Source organism: Tiliqua scincoides, chromosome 4 (assembly GCF_035046505.1).
Source record: "Tiliqua scincoides isolate rTilSci1 chromosome 4, rTilSci1.hap2, whole genome shotgun sequence".
Classification (NCBI taxonomy): Eukaryota; Metazoa; Chordata; class Lepidosauria; order Squamata; family Scincidae; genus Tiliqua; species Tiliqua scincoides.
In genome coordinates, this window is record NC_089824.1 from 133,041,349 (window position 1) to 133,063,914 (window position 22,566).

General features: G+C 42.9%; 1 protein-coding gene across 4 annotated transcripts in view; it reads left to right on the forward strand.

The window, feature by feature from the left end:
* The first annotated feature begins 12,115 nt into the window (after positions 1 to 12,115).
* PTBP2 (polypyrimidine tract binding protein 2) overlaps positions 12,116 to 22,566 on the forward strand; it is a 70,856-nt gene continuing 60,405 nt past the window's right edge. For all 4 annotated transcript variants that reach the window (XM_066623618.1, XM_066623619.1, XM_066623620.1 and 1 more), the window contains exons 1-2: positions 12,116 to 12,206; positions 15,211 to 15,241. In XM_066623618.1, the coding sequence (XP_066479715.1) occupies positions 12,199 to 12,206; positions 15,211 to 15,241 (39 nt within the window). In that variant the 5' untranslated portion in view covers positions 12,116 to 12,198. The remainder of the gene's footprint in view (positions 12,207 to 15,210; positions 15,242 to 22,566) is intronic.

The following is a 22,566-nucleotide window of genomic DNA, read 5'->3' on the forward strand; positions in this document are numbered from 1 at the left end:
GTTGATACTGCCATAGGAAGTAACCCATTAGATCCTGTCAGCTCACACAGTGAGGAACTTTTCACTTGGTAGTGATGTGGCATCATGGGTGACCACAGAGAACAATTACGCATACTGTACAAATGGGGTCTTCTTGATAACATTTTTGGCACTGTGCTGGCATGAATCAATCTGTTAAATATTTCCTCAAATTATATGCATCTCCAAAACCTCTAGTAAGTGGTACTATAGTTGATCTAGAATTTGTACATGGGCTTTAAGGCTCCAGATATAAAGGGCCCTTCTGTTGTTTCTGTTTAGTACCGTTGAGGAGCATCAGACTGCTGGTTGGATTGTGAGAAATATTTTTGTAATCAGCATTCTGTCCAATCATCTGATTTTCTGAGAACCTTTCTGATCATGTTGAGGGTGAATAAAAGGAACAGTGACATCTAGGTTGTCACCAAGCATTTGTTAATGTTACAAGACTGAGAAATAAAAGTTTGGATTTCAGAATTTGTATTGGAAGGAAAGTGGATAAAATGTGTTGGGTATCCTTTGGTACTGCAAATGATAAGGCAGTTGCACAGCTCTGAATTGCTGAATTTCAAACCAACAGGAAGGAAATGAATTTGATGTCAAGGCCTGAATTCTCTTCAACCATGAGGAGCCTGATAAAGTGAAGTATGAAGAGTTAAGTCTTGCATTTTGACCTCTAGATAGAAGGGGCCAGGAGAACACTCCTAGGAAACAACTTGCTTTTTGTTTCAGGGAAATAAAACATAATCTGCTTAGAAAGAAAATGCCAGAAGATCACCTATAGGACTTAGCTCTGACATTTTAGTTCACTTGCACTAGCAAGAAAACTTCTGATCTGAACATTTGAAGTTAAACCTTTTTACAGGCTTTCACTTGTAAAAGCTACTTCGATGAGCGGCACAATGGGGTTTAGTAAAGCAAGACCAAACTGAAGCAGATGACTGAAAATGAAGAGGCTTGCTTATAGGTAGAGGTGTTTCTGGTGAGTAAGATAGGGTTACAGCCTATGTCTTATTCAACACAATGGGCTTGCTTCTGAGTAAAATAAATAACAATTTTCAAGCATACAGGGCTACAAAAAGTATTTTTTTTCCTAGTTTTCCACTTGCGCAAATTGTCTAATGGAGCAAAACTGAACAAAATCCTAGTAAGTAGGCTGAAATGATTAATACTTAGCAACAAGGAAAAAAGATAAATCACCCAAGACAGATGCTGATGAATGAATGTTAGCATGCAGAAATTCTTATAGGTACCAATGTTGCTGTGAATTTTGGTGATCATTATAGCTAGGGGATTTGTTTTTGGTATTTGCAAAATTTAATAAAGCCCATTTTAGTCAATAAAGGGTGCAGAACTAACCCACTTTCCAGCACATAAGGGCGATGCAGTTCCTAGGTAAGGAAACAAACATTCCCTTACTTTGAGGAGGCCTCCATGAGTGCCCCCCAACTACAGGATGCAGCACACATCCCATTTGCACAGCTATGCCAGTACTGGAAAGTGGGTTAGGATTTGGGTCAAAATGAAATAAAGCAATTTTTTTTTGGTATATTGCTAAATATCACCAATTTCACTCCATGCTGCATTGGCTAGGGTGGTGCAAGTCCTATTGGGGTGAATTTCACAGGTGGGTGCAGGCCGCAGGGGCAGCTTCTGGCCTCAGCCTGAACTGGAAGACTTTTATCACCCTGCTGCCATGTCACTTCAGCAAGAATGGACCCGGAAGTTCACAAAAGACATGATTTCCGGTTCAGGCTGGAAACAAGCATAGGCTTGACTTTGCTGCTGCCACAGGAGCAACATCCAACCTTGGCCATACCTGGTAAGGTGACGGATGGGCCTTCCTCTCCCTGCTGCCATGCCATGCCAGCAAGAATAAGCCAGGGCCAGCAAGCTCTGGCGCAACTCTGCAAGTGACATCAGGTAGCACCTGACATCGCCCTGCTGCCATGCTAGAACATTTAGACACAAATTTACGTGCAACTCTGTAGATGCAACCAGCGTCCAGACCAAACCAGTTCCTTTTTTAAAATTTAAAGTAAATGTTAATTTAAATTAAAATGTAAGTTGCATTCAAATAAAAACACAAAACACCACGATTTCCATTTGTATTCAATAAATGTTTTAAAAAAACAACAATCTTCAAACAATCTTCAAAAAATCTGCTACTTGCTGGTGTTAAGCAGTATGTGACCTTAACATTTTTTCACACAAAGATATATAAATCTGCAAATGTATTTAACTTTAGAAAAGTAAAACAAAAAAAAAGTTGTTGAAAAGTCTGTAGCAATAAGTTTACAGCCCAATCCTGTCCTGCCTGGAACAGGCAGGCTGGCTAGCTGCGGTGCAACCCGGGTAAGGAGAATCACTTCCCCTTACCCCACATCACGTGGTAGTGGCCTGAATGGAGCTAATTGAATCAGTGCCACCTAAAGATGTGATACAGATCTGAGTAGCTTGGTACTAGGCTGGACTGCCTAGGAGGTGGGTTAGGATCTGGCCCAAGTGTCGGATCCTGGCACGCCTCTCCCAGGCCTGGCCTTGCCATGGGCCTACCCACCGCCCACTCTCCCCCCACCCCGGAACACCCCCATTCCGCCCTCTCCCGTCCTCCTCTAACCCCTGCCCCAGTCGAGGCAGACTGGCATATACTCACCTGTCTGCCAGCGCAGTGGCAATTTTGCAATACCTGGAGTCAAGCGCAAGGCACTAGGGCGCAGTTTGGATTGCACCCTTAATTAAATAAGCACCATGAAAAAGATGTATATGTGTGTTGGCTTGCATGAGCTTGTGTCAGTATTTTAAAATTTGAATTAATTTTGTTCTCACATTTCTACTTGAGATCGATTCCCTCTGGGGATGACTTAAATATATCCATGGGATATGCAGACTTGCCAAAGTCTATTTCCTCTTGCGTATGAAAAAAATAATACATGGGCTTTTAAAGATTTTGGCTGTTTTCACAAGTGATGCTTATATCAGTGTTTGCATTCCCTGCATTTATAATTTGAATTAAAAATCAACATTGTCAAGCAACTACATTCCATTTAAAATAATGACATGTCATATTAAAAACATTCATGAGCAACACTTTCCAGATTAGAAGGTGTTCCTAGACATGACTTCTGAATCCTTCTTCTGGGCTTAAAATAACCAAGCCCACTATTGTCAACAGACTGATGGTGTATTATACTAGAATATATATTTCCTCTATCAAAGATCAAGGATGTTTGCTAGTGATTTTTCCATATTAAGATGATGCAAAACATACATCTGCATTTATTTATTAACTTTTTAATAAAGTGCCCCACATCTCCTTGAACTATTCAAACTATTTTTAAACTAAGCAGGCATTTAAAAACAGCACAAAACCAGGAAGTTGCCTGAGAAAAGTGGCATTTTTCTATCATGTATGGTTGTATATACTGGGCTGAAGAGCCAATTCCTCTAAGACAGTGTTTCTCAAACTGTGTGTTGGGACTCACTAGTTGGGTTGTGAGCTAATTTCAAGAGGGTCCCCATTTCAATGTGTATTTTATTTTAAATATATTAATATATATAGTTTATTGGTAAATTATAGTATATTATGATACTATTACACTATGCCATATACTATAATAGTATTATTAGTATATATTTCATATATTACCATGATTCTACCATGGATGTGACTGCATTTGGGGAAATGTTACAGATATGTACTTTTAACAAGCTTATATATATGCTTTTAACAATGATGGTCAATAGGACTTACTTTTGGGTAACTGTGGCTAGGATTGCAGCCTCTGGGGGCCCAATCCTATGTAGTGTCGCATAGCCATGTATGTGGGGCTTAGCACTAGCCGAGCACTGGGGAATAGCCAGTGCTTTGCTGCTCTGTGGTTGCCTGAACCGCTGGGTGGCAGAGAAGTAGGTGGGGGCATGGGGGGAGGGGGGGAGGAGGCGTTCTGGGGTGGGGGAGGCGGGAGGAGGAGGTGTGGCGGGGGTAGGGAATGGGTCAGGAAGAGAGCGGGACCGGTGGAGCTGAGCTCCACTGGATCCTAAGCTCCATGTCGGAGCACATGGCCCAACACGGAGCTCTTTGATTCTGCGCCAGTCAAGGGTTGCCACAGAATTGAGCAGCCCCTTTGTGGGGCTACTTTCCTTACCTGGGGAAGGAGGCGAATGTCCCCTTCTCCCAAGGAGCTGCCAGTGGCTGCCCAGTTGCATGTTGGATACCACAGCAGCCATTTTTGGCGCTGCGGCAGCCCCGCACTCCAGGCAGCTCAGGATTGGGCTGTGGGATGTTTGGGAAATTCTTTTAAAACAGATTAGCATCTGTTTGGAAGGGTTAGGAGTGTTCTTTATTTTAAATAAGTTTTTTTTTTACTTATTGTAAACTTTTCATGTATTTAATTAATTGATTTGATTTTTTTCATATGTAGGTGCTAAAAATTTTCCTGCTTGACTATGTCACTTCTGGCCATGACATCATTTCCAGGTTAGTCACATTATTTCCAGTAGGTCCTGGCAGATTGTCATTCTAAAAACTGGGTCCCGGTGCTAAAAGGTTTGTGACCCACTGATCTAGGATGAAAAACAGAAGGTCTATCAGAAAATCAGTTAGTTCAGGCTGGTGACATCTATTTTGTAGGTGTTAACATGAAAGATCTCAGTAAACCTCAACTAATCTGAGGTTAGTTATACCAGCACATTTAACACAACTTTGATAATGACCCTTGAATGTGTTTCCTTGAACCTGAACAAATTGCATGGCACATCACAATGCAAATATAGCCACTTAGAGCCCAATCCTGAGCACTTTAGCACTGACAGGATGAGCATACAGCTGGCGCTGTGTGTTGCAAATGTGCCATAAGGCACATCTGTGGCACTCTGAGAGGAGGGGCTGCCAGCTGCCTGAGATCACTCCGAAGACCGGCCAGCAAGAAGTAGTATCGGGGCAGGGGAGGCGGGGAGTGGGTGGAACAGAGTAATGGGAGGTCGGTGGGGAAGGAACTGGGATGGGAGGGGGTGAGACTAGCAAAGCTCTGCTCCCCCAGATCCTGAACTCCATGTTGGGCCAGAAGCCCGACATGGATTCTCTCAAGCGTGAGCCGGCAAAATAGATGGCGCAGATTTGAGAAGCTTCATAGCGGGACTTGGGGCTTTACCTGGGGAAAAAAGTCCCCTTCCCCTCAGGAGACCTACAGCAGCTGCCATGGAGCTGCAGAATATAGCAGTAGCTGCTTTGGTGCCGCTGCACCTGGCGGCAGTACCACCTTTAGTTTTGGGCTGCCTAGCATTAGGCTATGATCCACAAGCCACTAACTTTTTAATAGTCTCATTTGTGGCTAGTGGACCGACTCTGAGGCAAGTAGCTTGAAATTCTTATTAAGTGCTCACTCAGAATTGGCACTTACTCAGGGGCTGGCCAGATCAGGCACTGACCAAGAGCACATAACCACCTGAAGACCCATCCAGTGCAATCTTTTGTCTCAGGGCCAGCAGCACCCTGTCACTGGTATTGTGCTTCTCTAGAGCTGAGTGCAAATAATGCACATCCTAAGTCTATTTCAAAACCTTGACAGACCTTGCAGTCAGGTTATACACCCTCAGTTTCTTTTAACCAAACTTTATCATATTTTTCTAAATGCTAATAACTATATTTCTCATGCCCCTTGATACTGATAGAACTGCAAGATTATAGTTGAGTATAATCTTTTATTTTTTCAGACAACTTTTGATGGCACAGCACAGGATTTCCACTTGGGACTTAGAACACTTTTTTCTGCACAAATGGATTGTGACCTACAAGCCACTTCACTAGAGTATTTGAATATGACAATTTATTTCCAAATCCCAGTTCCAAAGTACTAGAGTTGACTTCTTCTTTTTTTGAGGATCGGGCTACAGCCTGACAAGTTATAATTATATTGTGCATAATGGCATAACTGCTTTCACTGTGACTCAGCAGGGCATCATATGATCATGCACCTATGACAGGAAAATTGCTTTTCATCTATCACTGCACAACCAGATGCATTATGGGATGATTATGACATCTCCTGAAGCATTCTCCGCCAAGAGCCCCTTCTCAATTTTCATTTTGTACTCGGACATGGATACATGTGTTTCACATCAACTGAGAATGCTGCACATGCATTTAAATCACAGCTTTTCTTAGGCGGCAATCCTATATACACACTTCCCTGAATTCAATTTATGGGGCTTACTGCTAAACAGAGATGCACAAGATTGCACAGAAAAACAAGATTACACAGAAAAATACACAGAGAGGATTGGGACCCTGCATAATGTATTTTGCAAAACAAACATCAGGTACCTTTCTCAATCTGAAGCACATGTTTTTTATACATGAGCAATCCAATCCTACATAACTCTTTGCATGGTGATGCAGCCGTGCCAACACTACACACACTGTATCTTGTGGGATTTTCAGGCCTCACCCTGCGTAAGGGAACATTTGTTCACTTGCCTGGGTGTAAACTCTTGCTACCTGAATGGGTCTACTTCAGTGTTATTCAAACTGTGCGATGCGGCTCTTTAGGAAGGTGCCAAGAACTCAAAGGGGAGGCGCGGGATGTCTTCTCGCAGCGATACAGACACACCCTTGGGCAGAATATGAGCCCGCATTCTGCCCGTCGTCTGCACTTTTTTTAAAAGCAGAAGAAACGGGAGTGCTCAGCTGCCAGAGTGGCTGCTGCCACCCCGCCCTCTTCTTCCTCCACTCCAAGGCTGCCGCCTTCTGTGTTCACTGCATGTTGTTTCCAAAGCTCTTTGACTCCAACCCCCATCTGGCAAGTACTGCTCAGCCTGCAGTCCTTAAACTTCACTGATCCTTGTCTGGTTGGTTCCTAGTTCCCAGCCTGGGATCACTTCTCATCAAAGTGAAATCTCTCTTTTCAACCCTTCCCTCTTCCACTCCCCCCTTTCAATCTCCAAAACTTCCCGCTTTCCTCCTCCTCCCCAAATAAAACGCTTCCTATTTTACCAGTCACCAGGGGTCTTAAAGTTGCTTCCATGCAGTTGGCAAAGGGGGGGGGGGAGAGAGAGAAGCACACACTTTACTTGGCCACGAGCAGAAAAAGGGTACTGTTTTTAAAGTGATTTATTAATCTTGTTGTTTGACTGAAGAGGAGAGGCTGTATTTTTAAAGTGATGAATCTTGCTATTTGAAGGGAATACTTATCAGCCATTGATGAAGTGATTGCCAGCCCAATCCTATCCACACTTTCCTGGGAGTAAACCCCATTGACTCTAATGGGACTGACTTCTGAGTAGACATGCATAGGCTTGAGCTGTGCATCTCCTAGTATAGGAGACAAATCAGCTTCCTAACCAAACCCTTATCAGCTCTGAACTATTTTCATGGTCTATGTTTGTTTTCCCCACCAGCTGCTGGAAAAATTTAATTTCATTAAATTAATAAAGGGTTCGATCCTATCCAAGGAAAATGGGAGAAATGACTAGTTGGATTGGGGCCCACAGGGGTGTGTGTGTGTGTGTGTGTGTGTGTGTGTGTGTGTGTGTGTAATGTTGGTCAGACTGGTTGTTCACAAAGTTCATTTGATAAAACAATTCTATTGGTATGCTTACAAAGTTAAAAAAAAAAGAGTCCTCCTGGACCAGACAAAATCTACCTACTCCAGCATCCTGTCTCCAACAGTGATCAGCAGCTGATCATTTATAAAGCATGTATATTGCTGTGTATTAATAATATATTTTTAAGATCTGCATTTAATTAATGATATGATTAATATAATTAATATTAATATAGTTAATATATTTAATATTTAATATTATATTATAATAAATATAATATTATAGTATTATATTTAATATAGTTAATATTTCTGGTCACTTCCTGTTTAATGATATCAGTTCCAGCCCTCAGGAACATGATGGAGAGTCATGGCCAACAGCCACGGGGGGTCATGGGAGTCACTGGCCGGAAAAGTTTGACTACCACTGGTCTACTTGGACCTGCATAAGCTACGTAGCTGGCACAAATCCGAGTGCACATGGGAAGGTGGGTCGAGGCCAGGAAGCGGGATAGGATATCAGCAGTCCTGGTGCTGCCAGTACCGCCCCCTTTCCAACTTTGATGATCCCTCCTCCATGCCCAGTTCTTCCCCCTCCCTGCTTCCCTCCTCTCTCTGCACTAACTTACAAGTGTTGAGGGACATGGATGGCCCGCTGGCATGTAGTGGCCAGGCTGCATGGAATGTTATGCCATGCTTTGTGACAGCCCTTCAGGACCTTACAATGCCAGAACACTACTTCCAGCAGTCTAAGGCCCTGTAAGGATTGGGCATAAGTCCCCAAAGTATGTACAAGTTAGGTTCTGGAGATCTATTCATAAGCTGAAACATATATAGGTTGAAACAGCTGGTTCTTCTGGCCCAGCACTGAAGAATGCACTGCTACTGTGCTAAAGTGTTGATGCTGCCATCCGTAACTAGGACATCCATAACTCAGGGAGCCGATGCATTCAAGTATCTGTACCGGAATACAAAATGGACAATGAGGGTAGCCTGAGGTACAAGGTTCTACTATAACTACTGTACTATAATATGGCAGGTCTTAAAATAGTAATATATTAAAACAAAATAAAGATATTCAGGAGCTGCAGTGTCTAATCTCAGAAATAAAAAATTAACCATTATTCTAATGGGGATGTGGCGTTCCATAAGGGACACTGTCTTGAAACCAGGGAAATAAATAAATTGTACTGCAGTGGTTTCCTGAATGGAATGTAGAAAAAGTCTGGGAAACTATTACGGCAGAATAAATATTCATTTTGTGGATATGTGAACAAGATGTACAAGTTCTGTCACTAGTCCCAATAGGAGTTTATTTCTACTGACAAAGAGTAGTGGAGATGTGGAGATGGGAATCTTGGTAAGAGTAGGGTTAATTTCTAATTTCTGGGAGGCAAATTAAAAAAAAAACAACAACCCAGTACAGAAATGCCAAGCATGTGTTCCCTGTAATGTGTAGTTTGACTCATCAAAATCTAGGTGAATTGTGCACTCCTGTGTAATATTTCATTTTTCATTTCTTTATATACACCTTGTATAGCTGAAGTACGGTTTAGAAATAGCTTCACATGATTCAAGTGGAAGCTGCATTCCGAAGTACACTTACTGCTAGATGCTACACTATATATGTAACTGCCACTAAAAATGGTAGGTGCAGGTCTAGTGCCTCTCTTGCTGTGTAGAACTTACCTATGTCCTGATCCACAACATTCCTCATTTCCTCCCCCCCACTAGCAGCAACTACAGATGTGGAGCGGGCTGGGGAACAGAAACCATCTTGTCATGAGCAAGACACAGGTAAGTTCTCTTAGAAATTCTGGAAAGAGAGAGGAGCCATGCATGTGGCTGGACATGTGGTGTTGGGGATTTAATTATTTGCTACTTATTTTATTTTTAAAATGTGTAGGCTGCTTTTTGGGGAAAAAACTCCCAAAATAGCTAAACAACTAAAATAATATAATCAAACACAGTTAGAAACAAGTAACATGAATACCTTTTAAGAACAATTCTAAAACAGCAAGAAAACAGAACAACAGTGAGGTAAAGCAGCAGAATGATAAAATCATTGTTGGGTGGAAGGAAATCAATCCCAGTGGCGGACCTGCCATTAAGTAAAAGTGGCAAATGCCCCGGGTGTGGCGCCTCACATGCCTCTAGGACCTCACAGAAGCCTCAATGAGGCTCCTGACACGGTCGGAAACTGTGCTTCTGGTTTGCAGGATGCATAGTTTAAGAGCCCAGGGAAGCTTCAGTAGGCTTTCCCAGTGTGTCCTGGAGTCACGCGAGGCACCGTGTGCTCCATGTAAGTGGGAGGGGTGGATTTGCATGAGGGGGTGGTGGCATCCCATCACGAACCGTTGCTCTGTGGCGTGGGGCCTGGGAGATCAGTTACTGATCAATTCAAAGTTAAGATATGTCTGAACCTTCTAGAAGGAAAACTAGAAACTAGATGGGTTTCCTAAGGAAGGCGTTGCCAACATCTGAGCATCACAACTGAGAAAATCCTATCTCACTGTGAGGGTTTGATGGATGCCCCCCCCCCCGGAAGTTAGAAACAAGTAACATGAATACCTTTTAAGAACAATTCTAAAACAGGAAGAAAACAGCTGTTCATTTAGGGCAGCCCAGTTCAGCATCAGGCTGGCCCCCAAGTCCCACAAGCAAGAAACAGGGGCCAGGTTGTGTTAGTTCCCCAACCGAACTGGCACACTTGAGCCCCATTTTGCTGAAGTGGGAGAGGGAGGGTATGGGGGCAAGGGTAAGGAGGACAGGGGACAATGGAAGGAGGGGGGAAAGGAGAGGCCACTGGCGACAAGGCATACACCTAGCTCCGGGCAACCCTTTTCCACCCTTTTTCAAGCCTTATTTCTGGCCATCATCTACTTAACCCATTTTTGTCTGGCCCACAGGTGTACACATTTGGTCCCTGTTGCGTTCATGCAACGTTAGGCAGAAATGGCTTAATGATGTCACTTCCTGATTAATGATGTCACCTCTGGCCCTCAGCAGGTGCCATGAAGGCTAACTGGCCCTCTGTATGAAACAAGTTTGACATCCTTGCACTAAAGTCTTAGGGCCAAATCCTATCCACCTTTCTGGCCCTGGTGTAGCTGTGCCAATGGGGTTTGGGAGTGACTGCATCCTGTGGTGGGAGGGTAGTTATGGAGGCCTCCACAAGGTAAGGGAACATTTGATCCCTTGCCTCGGGGCTGTACTGCAGCTGCACAGGTGCAGGAAAGTTGGATAGGATTGGGCCCTTAGGGCACAATCCTAACCCCTTATGTCAGTGCTTTCCAGCACTGACCTAAGGGAACAAATGTTCCCTTAGGCTGCAATTCAATCCTAACCACACTTTCCTAAGAGTAAGCCCCATTGAACAAAATAGGACTAACTTCTGAGAAGTGGTTAGGATTGTGTCCTTATTTTGAGGAGGCCTCCATGAGTGACACCCACCTGCAGGTTGCAGCACACGTCCTATTGGCACCACTATGCCAGTGCTGGAAAGTACTGACATAAGGGGTTAGGATTGCACCCTCAGTCACATTCCCACTTAAGACAAAGAAAGGTTTCAGTGTTGCCTGTCAACCATACACATTCAAGTACCTAAGAACTCAGCTACAAACTTAATTTATAATATTCACCCACAAAGGCATAGTGGGGTGGGGACCCACTTACTGAAAAAAAAGGCCCAGTGTAATACTTTGAGCCACATACTAAGGCAACTGGTCTCTATAGAGCAGCCATTTTCAACTGCTGTGCTGTGGCACACTGGTGTGCCGTGGATGGTCTACAGGTGTGCCATGAGTTTGGGGGAGGGGTATTTGTTAGTAGGGCCGCTGGGGGATGTGAGCCCCTGCTGTCAGTGCGGTGTCAAGTCAAGTCAAGCTTTATTAGGCATAAATGTCAGTGCGGTGTGCTTTGTCAACTGTCCAAAAACCGACGGTGTGCCTTGACCATCTTAGTGCCTTGCCAGTGTGCCTCAAGATGAAAAAGGCTGAACATCGCTGGTCCAGAGTATCTCTGTGCACCAGTGATGCTCACCTGTTTTCGTCTCATGGCACACTGACAAGGTGCCAAGATGGTTTTTGAACAGTTGACAAGGCACACCATGCTGTTGCTGGCCCCCAGTGGCCCTACTGAGAAATGACCCTCCCCAAACTCCAGTGGCACACCTGCAGACCATCTGGGGCACACCAATGTGCCATGGCACAGTGGTTGATAATGGCTGCTCCGTACAAATGGATGGGGTTCTTTGGGGAGGGGAAAACCCCCTGTATAACGTCCTCCACACAGCTTGCTTAGGAGGGCAGGTAAAGGGGAGAACAAGACCACTGTGTGCCTGAAGGCATCACATGAGCAAAAGGGGCTTGTTTGTGCTGTCCCTGGTCTCTTCACCCCCCTTACTATCTCCCTATTGGCCTTCTGAGGGCAAAAAAACCTCAGCTGCGCTCATTGCGCATGCGCAGGCAGTGCGCGCAAGCGCACTGCGAACAAAGGCGTCTGATGGGGAGTAGGATCGGCAACCTTCGGCGGTTTCCGTTGGGGCCCGGCCGCCATTTTCTCGCTCCCTCTCTCGCTCTCCTCTGTACCTGCGCGGCTCCCTGCCCTGGTCGCCAGCGCTTTGTCCTGTTCGGCGATGGACGGGTGAGTGAGGGAGGGGGCAGCTGAGGGGCGGGCGGGCGCCGCCGCCGCCGGCGGGACGAGGAAGAGAGGGGCGGAGGGAGTTGTGGCTGCCGGTGGCGGCGGCGCTCCTCCCCCCGCGACGGCGGCAGGCAGCGCATCCCTCGCCCAGTGGGGCGCTCCCTCGTCCCTGCCCTCCTGCTTGGCGAGTCTAGGAGGCCGAGGAGTCGGCAGAGGGGCGTGTGGCGCTGTGCTGGGCTGGGGGGTGAGGCCTGGAAGGGGGCTGCTCCCTTCCCCTCCGCCAGGAACAAGGGGGCTGGGCCCTAAGGGGGCTGTGGAGCGAGGCTGGGCCATGCACAGAGCAGAGGGGCCAGGCTGTGAAGGGCCCCCTGCCCCATAGACGTGGCTAACCCTGCCCCATCCTTCCCAAGGCTGGTGTGCACTCCTGGCACTGGGGGAGGGAGAGAGGTTCCTGGCTTCTTCTTCCCCTTCCTTCCCTTCCCCTTCCCTTCCCCCCTTTTTTTGTAGGGCTGGAGGAAGAGCTGCCCCCTTCCTGGTCCCATGTGGAGCTACCCAGACCAGGGACCAGCAAACAGCAGGAGGCAGATGCTGTGGCTCTTTTGTTTCCATTAGCTGGCTGCTTAATGGCCTTCTCTCCTCCCAAGGTAGAAAGATGCCTTTGTATGCGTTGAAGACAGTGGAAGGAAGGAAGGGATTGCAGGCGTCAGCCATATGGAAACAACATCAGGGCCATCATTGGTGGTGTGGCGCTTGGGTGGATTGTCTGCGGCGTATCACAGACAAGGCGGCCTTTTCATTGGAAGCTGGGAAGTCCCGCTCTTGGCGGTAGTTCAGTGGCAGCTTTCAGGGCGCTGAATTGTGCTGTTGCCTCCCCACCCATGTCAGTTGAATCTGTGAGTGACATGGAGCTCTTGCGCATCATGAACAGTTGTGTTGACTTTTTGGGTTCTGTTGCATGATGCTTGCTGATCCTCACAGCAGCAGCGTGACAAAGCCGATTAATGTTTGAGAAAGTTAGCAACTCCGTGGCAGAGAGTTGTGTGCAACTTGAAAAGTATGTAACTTGAAACCAAACTGGCTGGGCTGGGGAAAATATTGCCATACACACCCGTTCTACCAGTCTCTGAGAATCAGCACAGGCAGCTATTTTATGCCCACAAAAAGGCATTGAAAGGGTATTCTCTAGTTGTGTACTTTGTTGATCTGCCTGGCTAAAATGCAGTGTTTATTGTATCATGCTCCATTTATCACAATCCTGATTATATTAGGCCGCTGGTACAGTACATTGTGTGACCAGATTTATTCGGATGAATGTTTCTCTATTAAATACATATGACAACACTGTGCCATCATGATGTGATATTAGGGATGATGATTTAGTGAATGGGCTTCCTTGTTGAAGTTGGTGTTTTGATATAATTCAGCTTAAAACTTATTTTATAACCACTAGATTTAAGTACTGTGTTCCAAGCATAATTTTTTTTTTTCATACTGGACTCTGGGCCCAATCCTATCCAACTTTCCAGCACCGGTACAGCCTCAGTGCAACCCTGATGTAACAGAACAAATGTTCACTTACCTTGAGGAGGCCTCTGTGACTGCCTCCCCACCACAGGATGCAACACACGCCCCATTGTTATGGCTGCACTGGCACTGGAAAATTGGATGGGATTGGGCCCTCTGTTGGACAACCTGGTTCTATGAGAGCCCTAATATGAAGTGCCTTTTAAAAATCATGGTATGAGGAGGTTGAACTGTCATATGAAACCAACCTGAGTGCATACTATTACTGAATCTAACCTTCATTGTAGTCATGGGGTGGACTACGTAATTATTTATCCTGTTGTGTCTGATTTGAAATAAAAAGAACTCAGAAATGACTCTGAATGTTAAACCTTTCTGTGATTTGTTCATTTTTGTGACTGATGGAGAAAAAAAACAACAAACTTCTACTTTCCTTATCACATGTAGTATTGTTGTACATATGGTATAGGGGTGTCCAAACTTTTTGGCAGGAAAGCTACATAATCTCTCTGACACTGTGTTGATGGCCAGGAAAAAAAGAATTAATTTACATTTTAAATTTGAATAAATTTACATAAATCAATATATAAGAGATGGAACTTATATGAATGAATGAAGGTCTTGCAATAGCTCAAGGCCTATAAAAGGCCTATAAAAGGCCATCCTTTCTTTTGCTGCCTTCACAGATATGAAACAGCAAGCAGTGGAAGGAGCCCTCATCCCACAGCTCATGTGAGAGGTTGGACAGTTGGCCGTCACGCTGAGAGCAGTTGCATCAGGCCAGCGTGGGCTCCAGCAAGTCTCCAGAGGGCCAGAGGCTCATTGGAGACTAAGGGCTCCCTGAGGGAGTCCTTGAGGGCTGCAAGTGGCCCCAGGGCTGGGGTTTGGGCACCCCTGATATGGTACCTAAGCACAGGGACATAGAATTTCTTAAGAGCATAAAATGGACCTTGCTGAGTCAGACCAGAAGACCATCTAATCAAGCTTCCTATTTTACACACTGGCCAATGTCATGTAGGCAAGTAGCCAAGTTAGTCTGAGGCATATAACCATCTTGACTAGTAGTCGTAGATGGATTTATCCTTCTTTCTGATTACGTATTCCATGGGAATCACTTTCAAATCGACATTTGAGTGCCATGGGAATAGAAGGGAGATATTTTGGACAGATTGAGGTCTGTAAGATGCTGGTCCCTAATAGTAATTGGCACAAGAATGAGAGGTTATAGACTGTCTCCTAAGCATTGTTCCAATTTAGCCATGTGCCTTATGTAACTAATATCTTCTTAAAGGTGGTTTTCGGGGAGGGGGGGTCAGAATGTTTTTTTTTTATTCCTACTTCCTACTTTTATTCCTACTTCTTAAACTTTCCACAGACACTTCAAATTTTATTGAAAACTTGGCTTTCAAGATATTTTTTGCTTTGGAACAGAAAAACAAAAGTGGAATTTCTTATCTTAAAACTTTATTTTTCTTTTTTTCAGCATTGTCACTGATGTTGCAGTTGGTGTGAAGGTAGGCTATATCAAATGATCAAACTATTGCTATGAAATTATTCATTTCCAAGTTGGTTGAGTATTTTCTGGTTACTTAGGCTTTTCTCACTGCACTTCAGTCAATGGAAAGTGGATAGTAGCCGTAAAAGCTATTATGAATATAGTAATAACAGGTAGCTGAATTCAACCAACTTGCATTTTTTTTTTTGACTACACAACCACAAGGTGAACTGAATCTTTTTGGTAGTTTTCTACTGTATCTTGTACAGTTGAGATTGTGGGAGTAGAATGTAGACAACTTTTTCCAGGGCCTGTGAGCAAAATCTTACTGATTGTTTTCTTGTCTCCACTCTTATATTACAATAATGCAACTTACCCTGCAAATTACTTTACACTTAGGAAGAACATAAAAGCTATGGTGTATTAGACCGAAGCTCCATGGAGTATTTCGAGAGATAGAGTATATCTCTAGATAAAGCATGGAGACTCCACATAGCTGTCATCACTAAAATCCATGGATAGAAAAATGGACAGGAATGAGTCTTAATTCCATTATAAAACTATTTAAGGTTAAACCACACCCTGTTAGCAAGTACAGGGAGCCCCTGCATTTAAGTCTTCAAGTCCCTTACAAGAACAAAATTCATTGCACTTAATGTTCTGCACACTCTTCTTTCTTTTCTGAACTTTTAAAAGAACAGCCCTAGATTTTGTCTATGGTATGCGTCTATGCTCTTTTGTCCTCCAAGCTCTTAAAGGGGCAAGGCTGGATATTACATATTGCCATTGCTGTGACTGTGTGCTGCTGTCTTCCTCCCTCCCTCCTTTCAGATCTTAAAAGGGTATCATTATTTACAATATTGCCGTTCTGTTTTGTCAGTGTGGGTATTTCATGTGATTTGGCATTGTGTTTCGTCATTAATTGGAGTAACAAGGATAGTGTCTTTCAATGCAATTGTATGCCCAGAGCTCAGAAGTAAGTCCCATTGATTTCAGTAGAATGTATTCCCAGGTAAGTGTGTTTGTGTCCTGCCCTCCCTGGATATTTGGATTTGCTGCACAAACACTATCTTGGCTGCAAATTCCTGGCAACATGTATTTATAGCCTTTTATTTCTTCTTGAAGAAAGTTCTCCTTTATGAGACCTAGTTTTCTGGTCCCTAACTCTGGCTTATAAAAGGGACTCCCTGTACCACAACTTCAAATTGTACTTCGTAAAAAAAAAAAAAAAAACCCTCTCCTCTGTCCTGAAAGTACTGATAGTTTTAATGATGACTGTGTTTTTGTGTTATGAGCAGAACAGCTTCTAGTTTCTTTATCATATCTGCGCACATAGTCTTCTTTTTTCTCCCAAAATTAAAAAGGCCCCAAACACTTCAAGCAATTTCTGCCCGACATTGCATATATGCAGTGGGGATCAAATGTGTACACTTGTGGGCTGGGCAGAAATGGGTTAACCTTTCTTCATTGTTATAGCTACCCTTTCCTGTATCTGTTCTACAATGGGTTGTCCATCTGAAATAGGTTAAAACTAGATCTTAAACTAGACTGAAATGAATCCAGAATAACAAATCCTGAAGAAGCATCAGCATGGATTTTGCAAAAGGAAGCACTAAACTCTTTGAGACAAATAGGAGGATACGGGGTGATCCAGGAGATAGAGATACTTGGACTTTAAGTCCAACACTAAAAGCTATTGAACAATCATGTGATAAGATAATGGATTCTCTTATGGATTTGTAACTGGCTAAAGGACAGGAAGTAGAGACTGGACAGTTCTCATAGAGGGAAGTAAGAAGTTCCTGAAGAATCTGTATTGGGACAGGTGTTTTTTATAATGCCCCCAAATCCTAATCCTAAAGTCTATACTATAAACAAGCAAGGTCACTCTCTCTGTTTTTCTGTCAACTTTGTTTTCCTGGACCACTGAGTAGTTCTTGATATGACTGACTATGGCATCTTTCTGTATAGGCTTCAAGATTAGGGCTTGGTGGTATTGTTCTCCTGTGGTTGTATTGTTACCTTCAGAACTGTTTCTAGAAGGTAATGTGCTTCTGCTCACATTCTGCTCACATTTATGCTATAGGTTCCATCTTGTCTTCTACATTTTTTTTTAATGAACTTGAAGCTGCTGGATAAGGTAATCTAGATAATGGGAGCATGATGTTGTCATTATGCTGAAGTTATCCAGCTATACTTCTGCTTTTCCATCACAGTCGCATGAGGTGGTGGAAATGCTAAATTAGTGTATGTAATTGGTAATGGACTAGATCAGCATTTCCCGAACTGCGGGTCGCAAGCCCATGTGCGGTAGTTTGTGACCCTATGTGCACTGGATCCAACGTGATGTTCCTAGTAGTGCCAACATGCCTTATTTGAGGCCTCTTCCAGTTTGTGCTGGGCCCATGACCCACTTTGTTGGCCTCTGTGTTGTTTTTCCCATAAAGGGTCAAGTTTGCAGTTTGAGTGTGTTCCTGATCCTGCACAGGTATTACCACTAATTGGCATCTGTGTCTAACTATCTTTCCTCCACTGGAGCTGGTGTGCCAGCTCGGCCAAGCATGATTGCTTTTGCAACAAAAATTGAAGTGCCTTTGCAAATCATATGTAAAAGAGTCTAGTGTTAATTGTGGTTAGCACTGTTGTAAACATGTTATATCATAGTTGAAAGTAAAGCACAGAAGGGAGAAGGAAGTTTTTCAAAATGTTCTAATCTAGCAGAAAACAAGTGTCGCTATGATTGGTGAACATATTCTAGGATTGTGTAACTTTGATATCTAACTTTTGGTAATCTGATGAAAAGCTTTTTCTATCAAACACTGAATCAGTAATGTTGTTAACTTAGCTTAATGTACATGATGAATAAAAATGAACATTATTTTATCTTATTTTATATACAAGATATTTGACAACTAAAGTTTAAAATTCCTCTTGATCATAAATAAGCTTTCTAATTTTTTTATTAGTAGCGAATTCCTGTGACTAAGAGCTAAAGCCTAGGGGCCTCAGTATGATTTCCAGTAGATGTGCCTTGCCTTAAAATTAAAGCTGGGGTTTCATCTTAGTATCTCCAGTTGTTGTCTTTTTGTGCAGTAGGCAGTGCATCATCTTGTAGTTTAAAGGTCCTGAGTTCAGGTCTTGGACTATAGGGTGCTGTTTCGTCAAAACTAGATAGGTTTGTAGTGGCTGGTATACATAACCTTGATCAGCAAGTGCCTTTCGTAATAGGTGAGACAAAGCACTGGGGATGGAGCAACAACCAGGGCTGTTCTACTGTAGAACAGTAGAACTTCTATTTGACTTTCCAACTTTTTATTCCCATCCTCTGAAAGTAGTGAGGCAGAGCCAACCTTTGACCTCATGTACAGTATGTTTGAAAAGTGGCAGGCAATATTTTTTCAAAGGAATATGCAGCATTCTCGGAGTTATCTAAAGGTTCAGTAGCATATTCATGTCCTCATTCACTTAGTAGTAAGTGTGCTTAATGTTTTCTCTTTCAGCTGTATACATTGATACGGACAATTAAGACTAGCTTTCCCTGGTAATCGTATCTTGAGAGATGAACAAGGCTCTGGGTCTGAACTTCAAATGCATTTGATGCATTTGAAAAAGTCCCATCAATTTTGATCGTTGGTTCTCAAACTACCTAGGAGCTTTACTCCTGAGATAATTCTTTGCAGGGGAAGAGATGAGGGCAGTGATGGGACCCCCAGGATTGTGTTGCTAATGGGGGTGGAAGGGGGGGTGCTTTTACTTACTGATGTGTGCAGGACCTTTTAGGAGGAGTGGGGTGCCCCACACAGCCCTCCGTAGGGCTCCCTGAGTCTTAGAACATTGAAAAAATGTGAGCTCAAAGCACTTTTGCGCTTGTGTTTTTCCAACACTCTAAGACTCAGGGAGCCCTGCGGAGTGCTGTGCAGGGACACCCCCTCCTCCTGCAACGTCCTGCACACATCAGTAAGTAAAAGCATCCCCCTTCTACCCCTGTTAGCGATGCAATCCTGGGTATCATGTTGCTGCTCTTGCCCACTCCCCCGCCCCTTAAAGGGACTGGGGGAGCTAGTTTGAGAACCACTGATTTAGATGAGACTTGTTCTGTTGTAGCAATGTTTGTAAAAATCCAGGTATCTTTCTTTTGGTAGCATGCCGGTATAGTCATGAATGACATTTCGCATTACCAAGCATGTGTAGAATTTTTGAGGGTACCCTACTTGCAGATTTCAGTGTGACTGTCTCTAAGAAGTTTATAAATAATCCATCATTCTTCCAATTGGCATTTTGCCTCCTTCAGAGTTAAATCGACTGTTCTGAGAAGATAGTTTAATTTGTCAAAAGCATCACTGGTGATGTCAGCACAATTGTGGCCAAAAGACTGGCTGGCTTGCTGCCTTGCTCCTTAATCAGCAAGATAAGCATATCATTAACTGTAACTCTTAACTGGAAATGACTGAAAATACCCTAATACAGGTTAACTAGTAGTGCAGTTGTGGGAAGCAAAATTTATTCTGGCAGCCTTCGTAGCTGTCCAGTTGACTTACATTTACTGAAGCGGTCTCAGTATAGTTTCAACATATTACGTAGTTTATCATAAAATGAAATCTGGTTAATAATCTGGAGGTATTCTTTGTGTAAATGCACATTGGTCTGGAATAGAATGGTTATTCTTCAGAGCAATTAATTTAGTTTGGATGAACCGTTGTAACTAGACTTCAGGAGGTTTGGAACCCTAAATTAGCTGAATATATGACTAGAATACTCTGAAGTTGCAGACGACACTGGGATGGAATCTTTACTCACCTAACAGGCAAAAATGTTTCAAGTTCCTGGAGCTGATAGAAGCCTGGTAGTAGAGTTAGGGAAGACAAGATGCTTGGGCTTCTGGAGAGGTGGGAATGGGCTACCTGCTGGCCTTTGCTAGAGTGAATTTGACCTAGGGATTATAATTACTCATCTGTGGTGGTGGTTGTCGTCGTCCCCGTTTCAGCGTTGTGAACCATTTTGGAAATGGCTGATTTGCAATTCTGTTTTGTCACCTTTCTAATTATTGATATAAGAATCTCCTCATGAGTGGTGGTTGATCATTCGTTTCACAGACTTGCTTGTGGTCCTTTGCAGAATGGAACAAGAACAATTGTACAAGTAATGCAAGGCTTCATAATACATTTTCAACACAAATATTTCTGTTTCTCAGAAACTTAGTTTCTTAATCAGTATTTGGCTTACAGACTGATTAAAAACTACCTATATTATTGGTTAAATATTTGGAACATATATAATCCACTTTTTATTCATCAGTTTTGTGGCAATGGGGATAATGGTAACACAGCAGCTTAAAACCCATACTGTAGAAGTGCACATTAATGAGTATTAGATGTTTTAGACCCAGGTTTTCAATCAACTTTGTCATGTATACTACAAGACCAGAATTTTTAAATTATTACTATAATTCTTGGAAAGCTATAATCGTAGTGGCTTTCATGTTAGAAGACAAACTGTTTTGTGTAGTGTACAGGAAATATTAGGAGGACTGTCCTAATTGATAAGAACAATCTTCCATAAACAACTATAAATGATTTAGAACTGATTTTCTTTCTGTTTCATTCTGGTTTAATTTTCTGTTATGTCATATTCCCATAAGAAGTCGTTAATATTCCATGGCTAGTTGCATTTTGTACAGTTCTGGTCACCTCATCTCAAACAGGATATTGTGGAACTGGAAAAGGTGCAGAAGAGAGAAACTAAAATGATTAGTGGGGCTGGGACACCTCTCTTAAGAAAGGCTACAGCATTTGAAGCACTTCAGTCTAGAAATAAGGTGCCTGAGAGGAGACATGATTGAGGAGACATGATAACATTATGTATGGGATGAACAGAGTAGATAGTAGAGGGATGCTTTTTCCCTCTCGCACAACACCAGAATGAGGGAACACCCACTAAAATTAAGTGGTGGGAGAGTTAAAATATTTATTTACCCAGTGTGTAACTGATCTGTGGAACTCCTACCCTAGATGTCTTTAAAAAAAAAAAAGATTCGACAGATTTATGGAGGAAATGTTCATTATAGGTTTCAAATCATGATGAGTATACACAACTGCCTGGTTTTAGAAGTTGACTATCTCTGAATGCGAGATGCAAGAGAGTGGCAACAGGGTACAAGTCTCCTATTGTCTTGTGTGTTCCGTGAGGCATCTGGTAGGTCACTGTGATATAGTCTGTGGTATAGGTCACTGGTAGGTTCCTGTATAAGTTGGACTAAATGGGCCTTTGACTTGATCCAGCAGGGATCTGTGGTAGGTCACTGGTAGGTTCCTGTATAAGTTGGACTAAATGGGCCTTTGACTTGATCCAACAGGGATCTTGTGTTTTTATCTATCATCCTATATATACAGCAGAATCCTAGGCATGCCCTCTTGGAAGCGTCCCATTGAATTCAGTAGGGCTTCCTCCTAAGTATGTGTGCATAGGATTGCAGCCTCAGTTGCCTTAACATAGTGGACAAATTCAATATGCAAAAATTTGCTTTAACCTTCAAAGCAATGTGACAAATGCCACTTATTACTCCTGAATTTCTCATTCTGCCTTAGGCTTCAGTCCTAGGCATACAAAGGGAGTAAGTCCCAGAGACTTATTTCTGAGTAAGTATGCATAGGATTGTGCTATTAATCTTATAGAGACGGCCTAATGTATTAGTGTTATTTCACTGGTAATGTTTTAATGGGATTGCATTTTTTAACTATGTGGAAATTCAGAACTTTTTGTATTTCTTCTTTTGGGAAACTTTGGAACCCTATTTTGTGCCTTCCTAGTAATTACAGAGATTAAATGCTGCGTGAGTCATCACTTGACCTATTATAGTAGACAGTGAGTGTTGTAGAGATAGTTTATGGCCTATTTCTGTTCTGTGACAGGACAGCAGAACATTTCAAGAGTTTTGGGGGCAAATGTGGAGATGATTTTTCTTCCTGCAAACTTGAGAACAGAATGCCATAGCTTACATTTTTATAGATGAAATGTTTAAAATAGCTTTTAGGTAATGGGAGCTTCGTGAATTTTTGTATGTTGGCATACATAAATTTTTAACAGTCTTTGTCTAGTAAGAATAAATGGATGCCTAAGAAAGTGAATAAAATTTTGACTATGAAAATTTCAGAAAAATTGAATTATTGTAATAAAGACAAAGAAAAAAAGCTTCCAAACTTAAAAAAAGTGTAGCTCCTCCAAACATGTCAAAAGGCAAAGTTGAGATAAGCATTTTGTAGTTCCCTTGCTTGTCATACTAAGAGTTAATGGAAAATTTAAGGCTATGCAGTTGGAGAGAAAAGAGAAGAGTCTCTAAAGAGGATC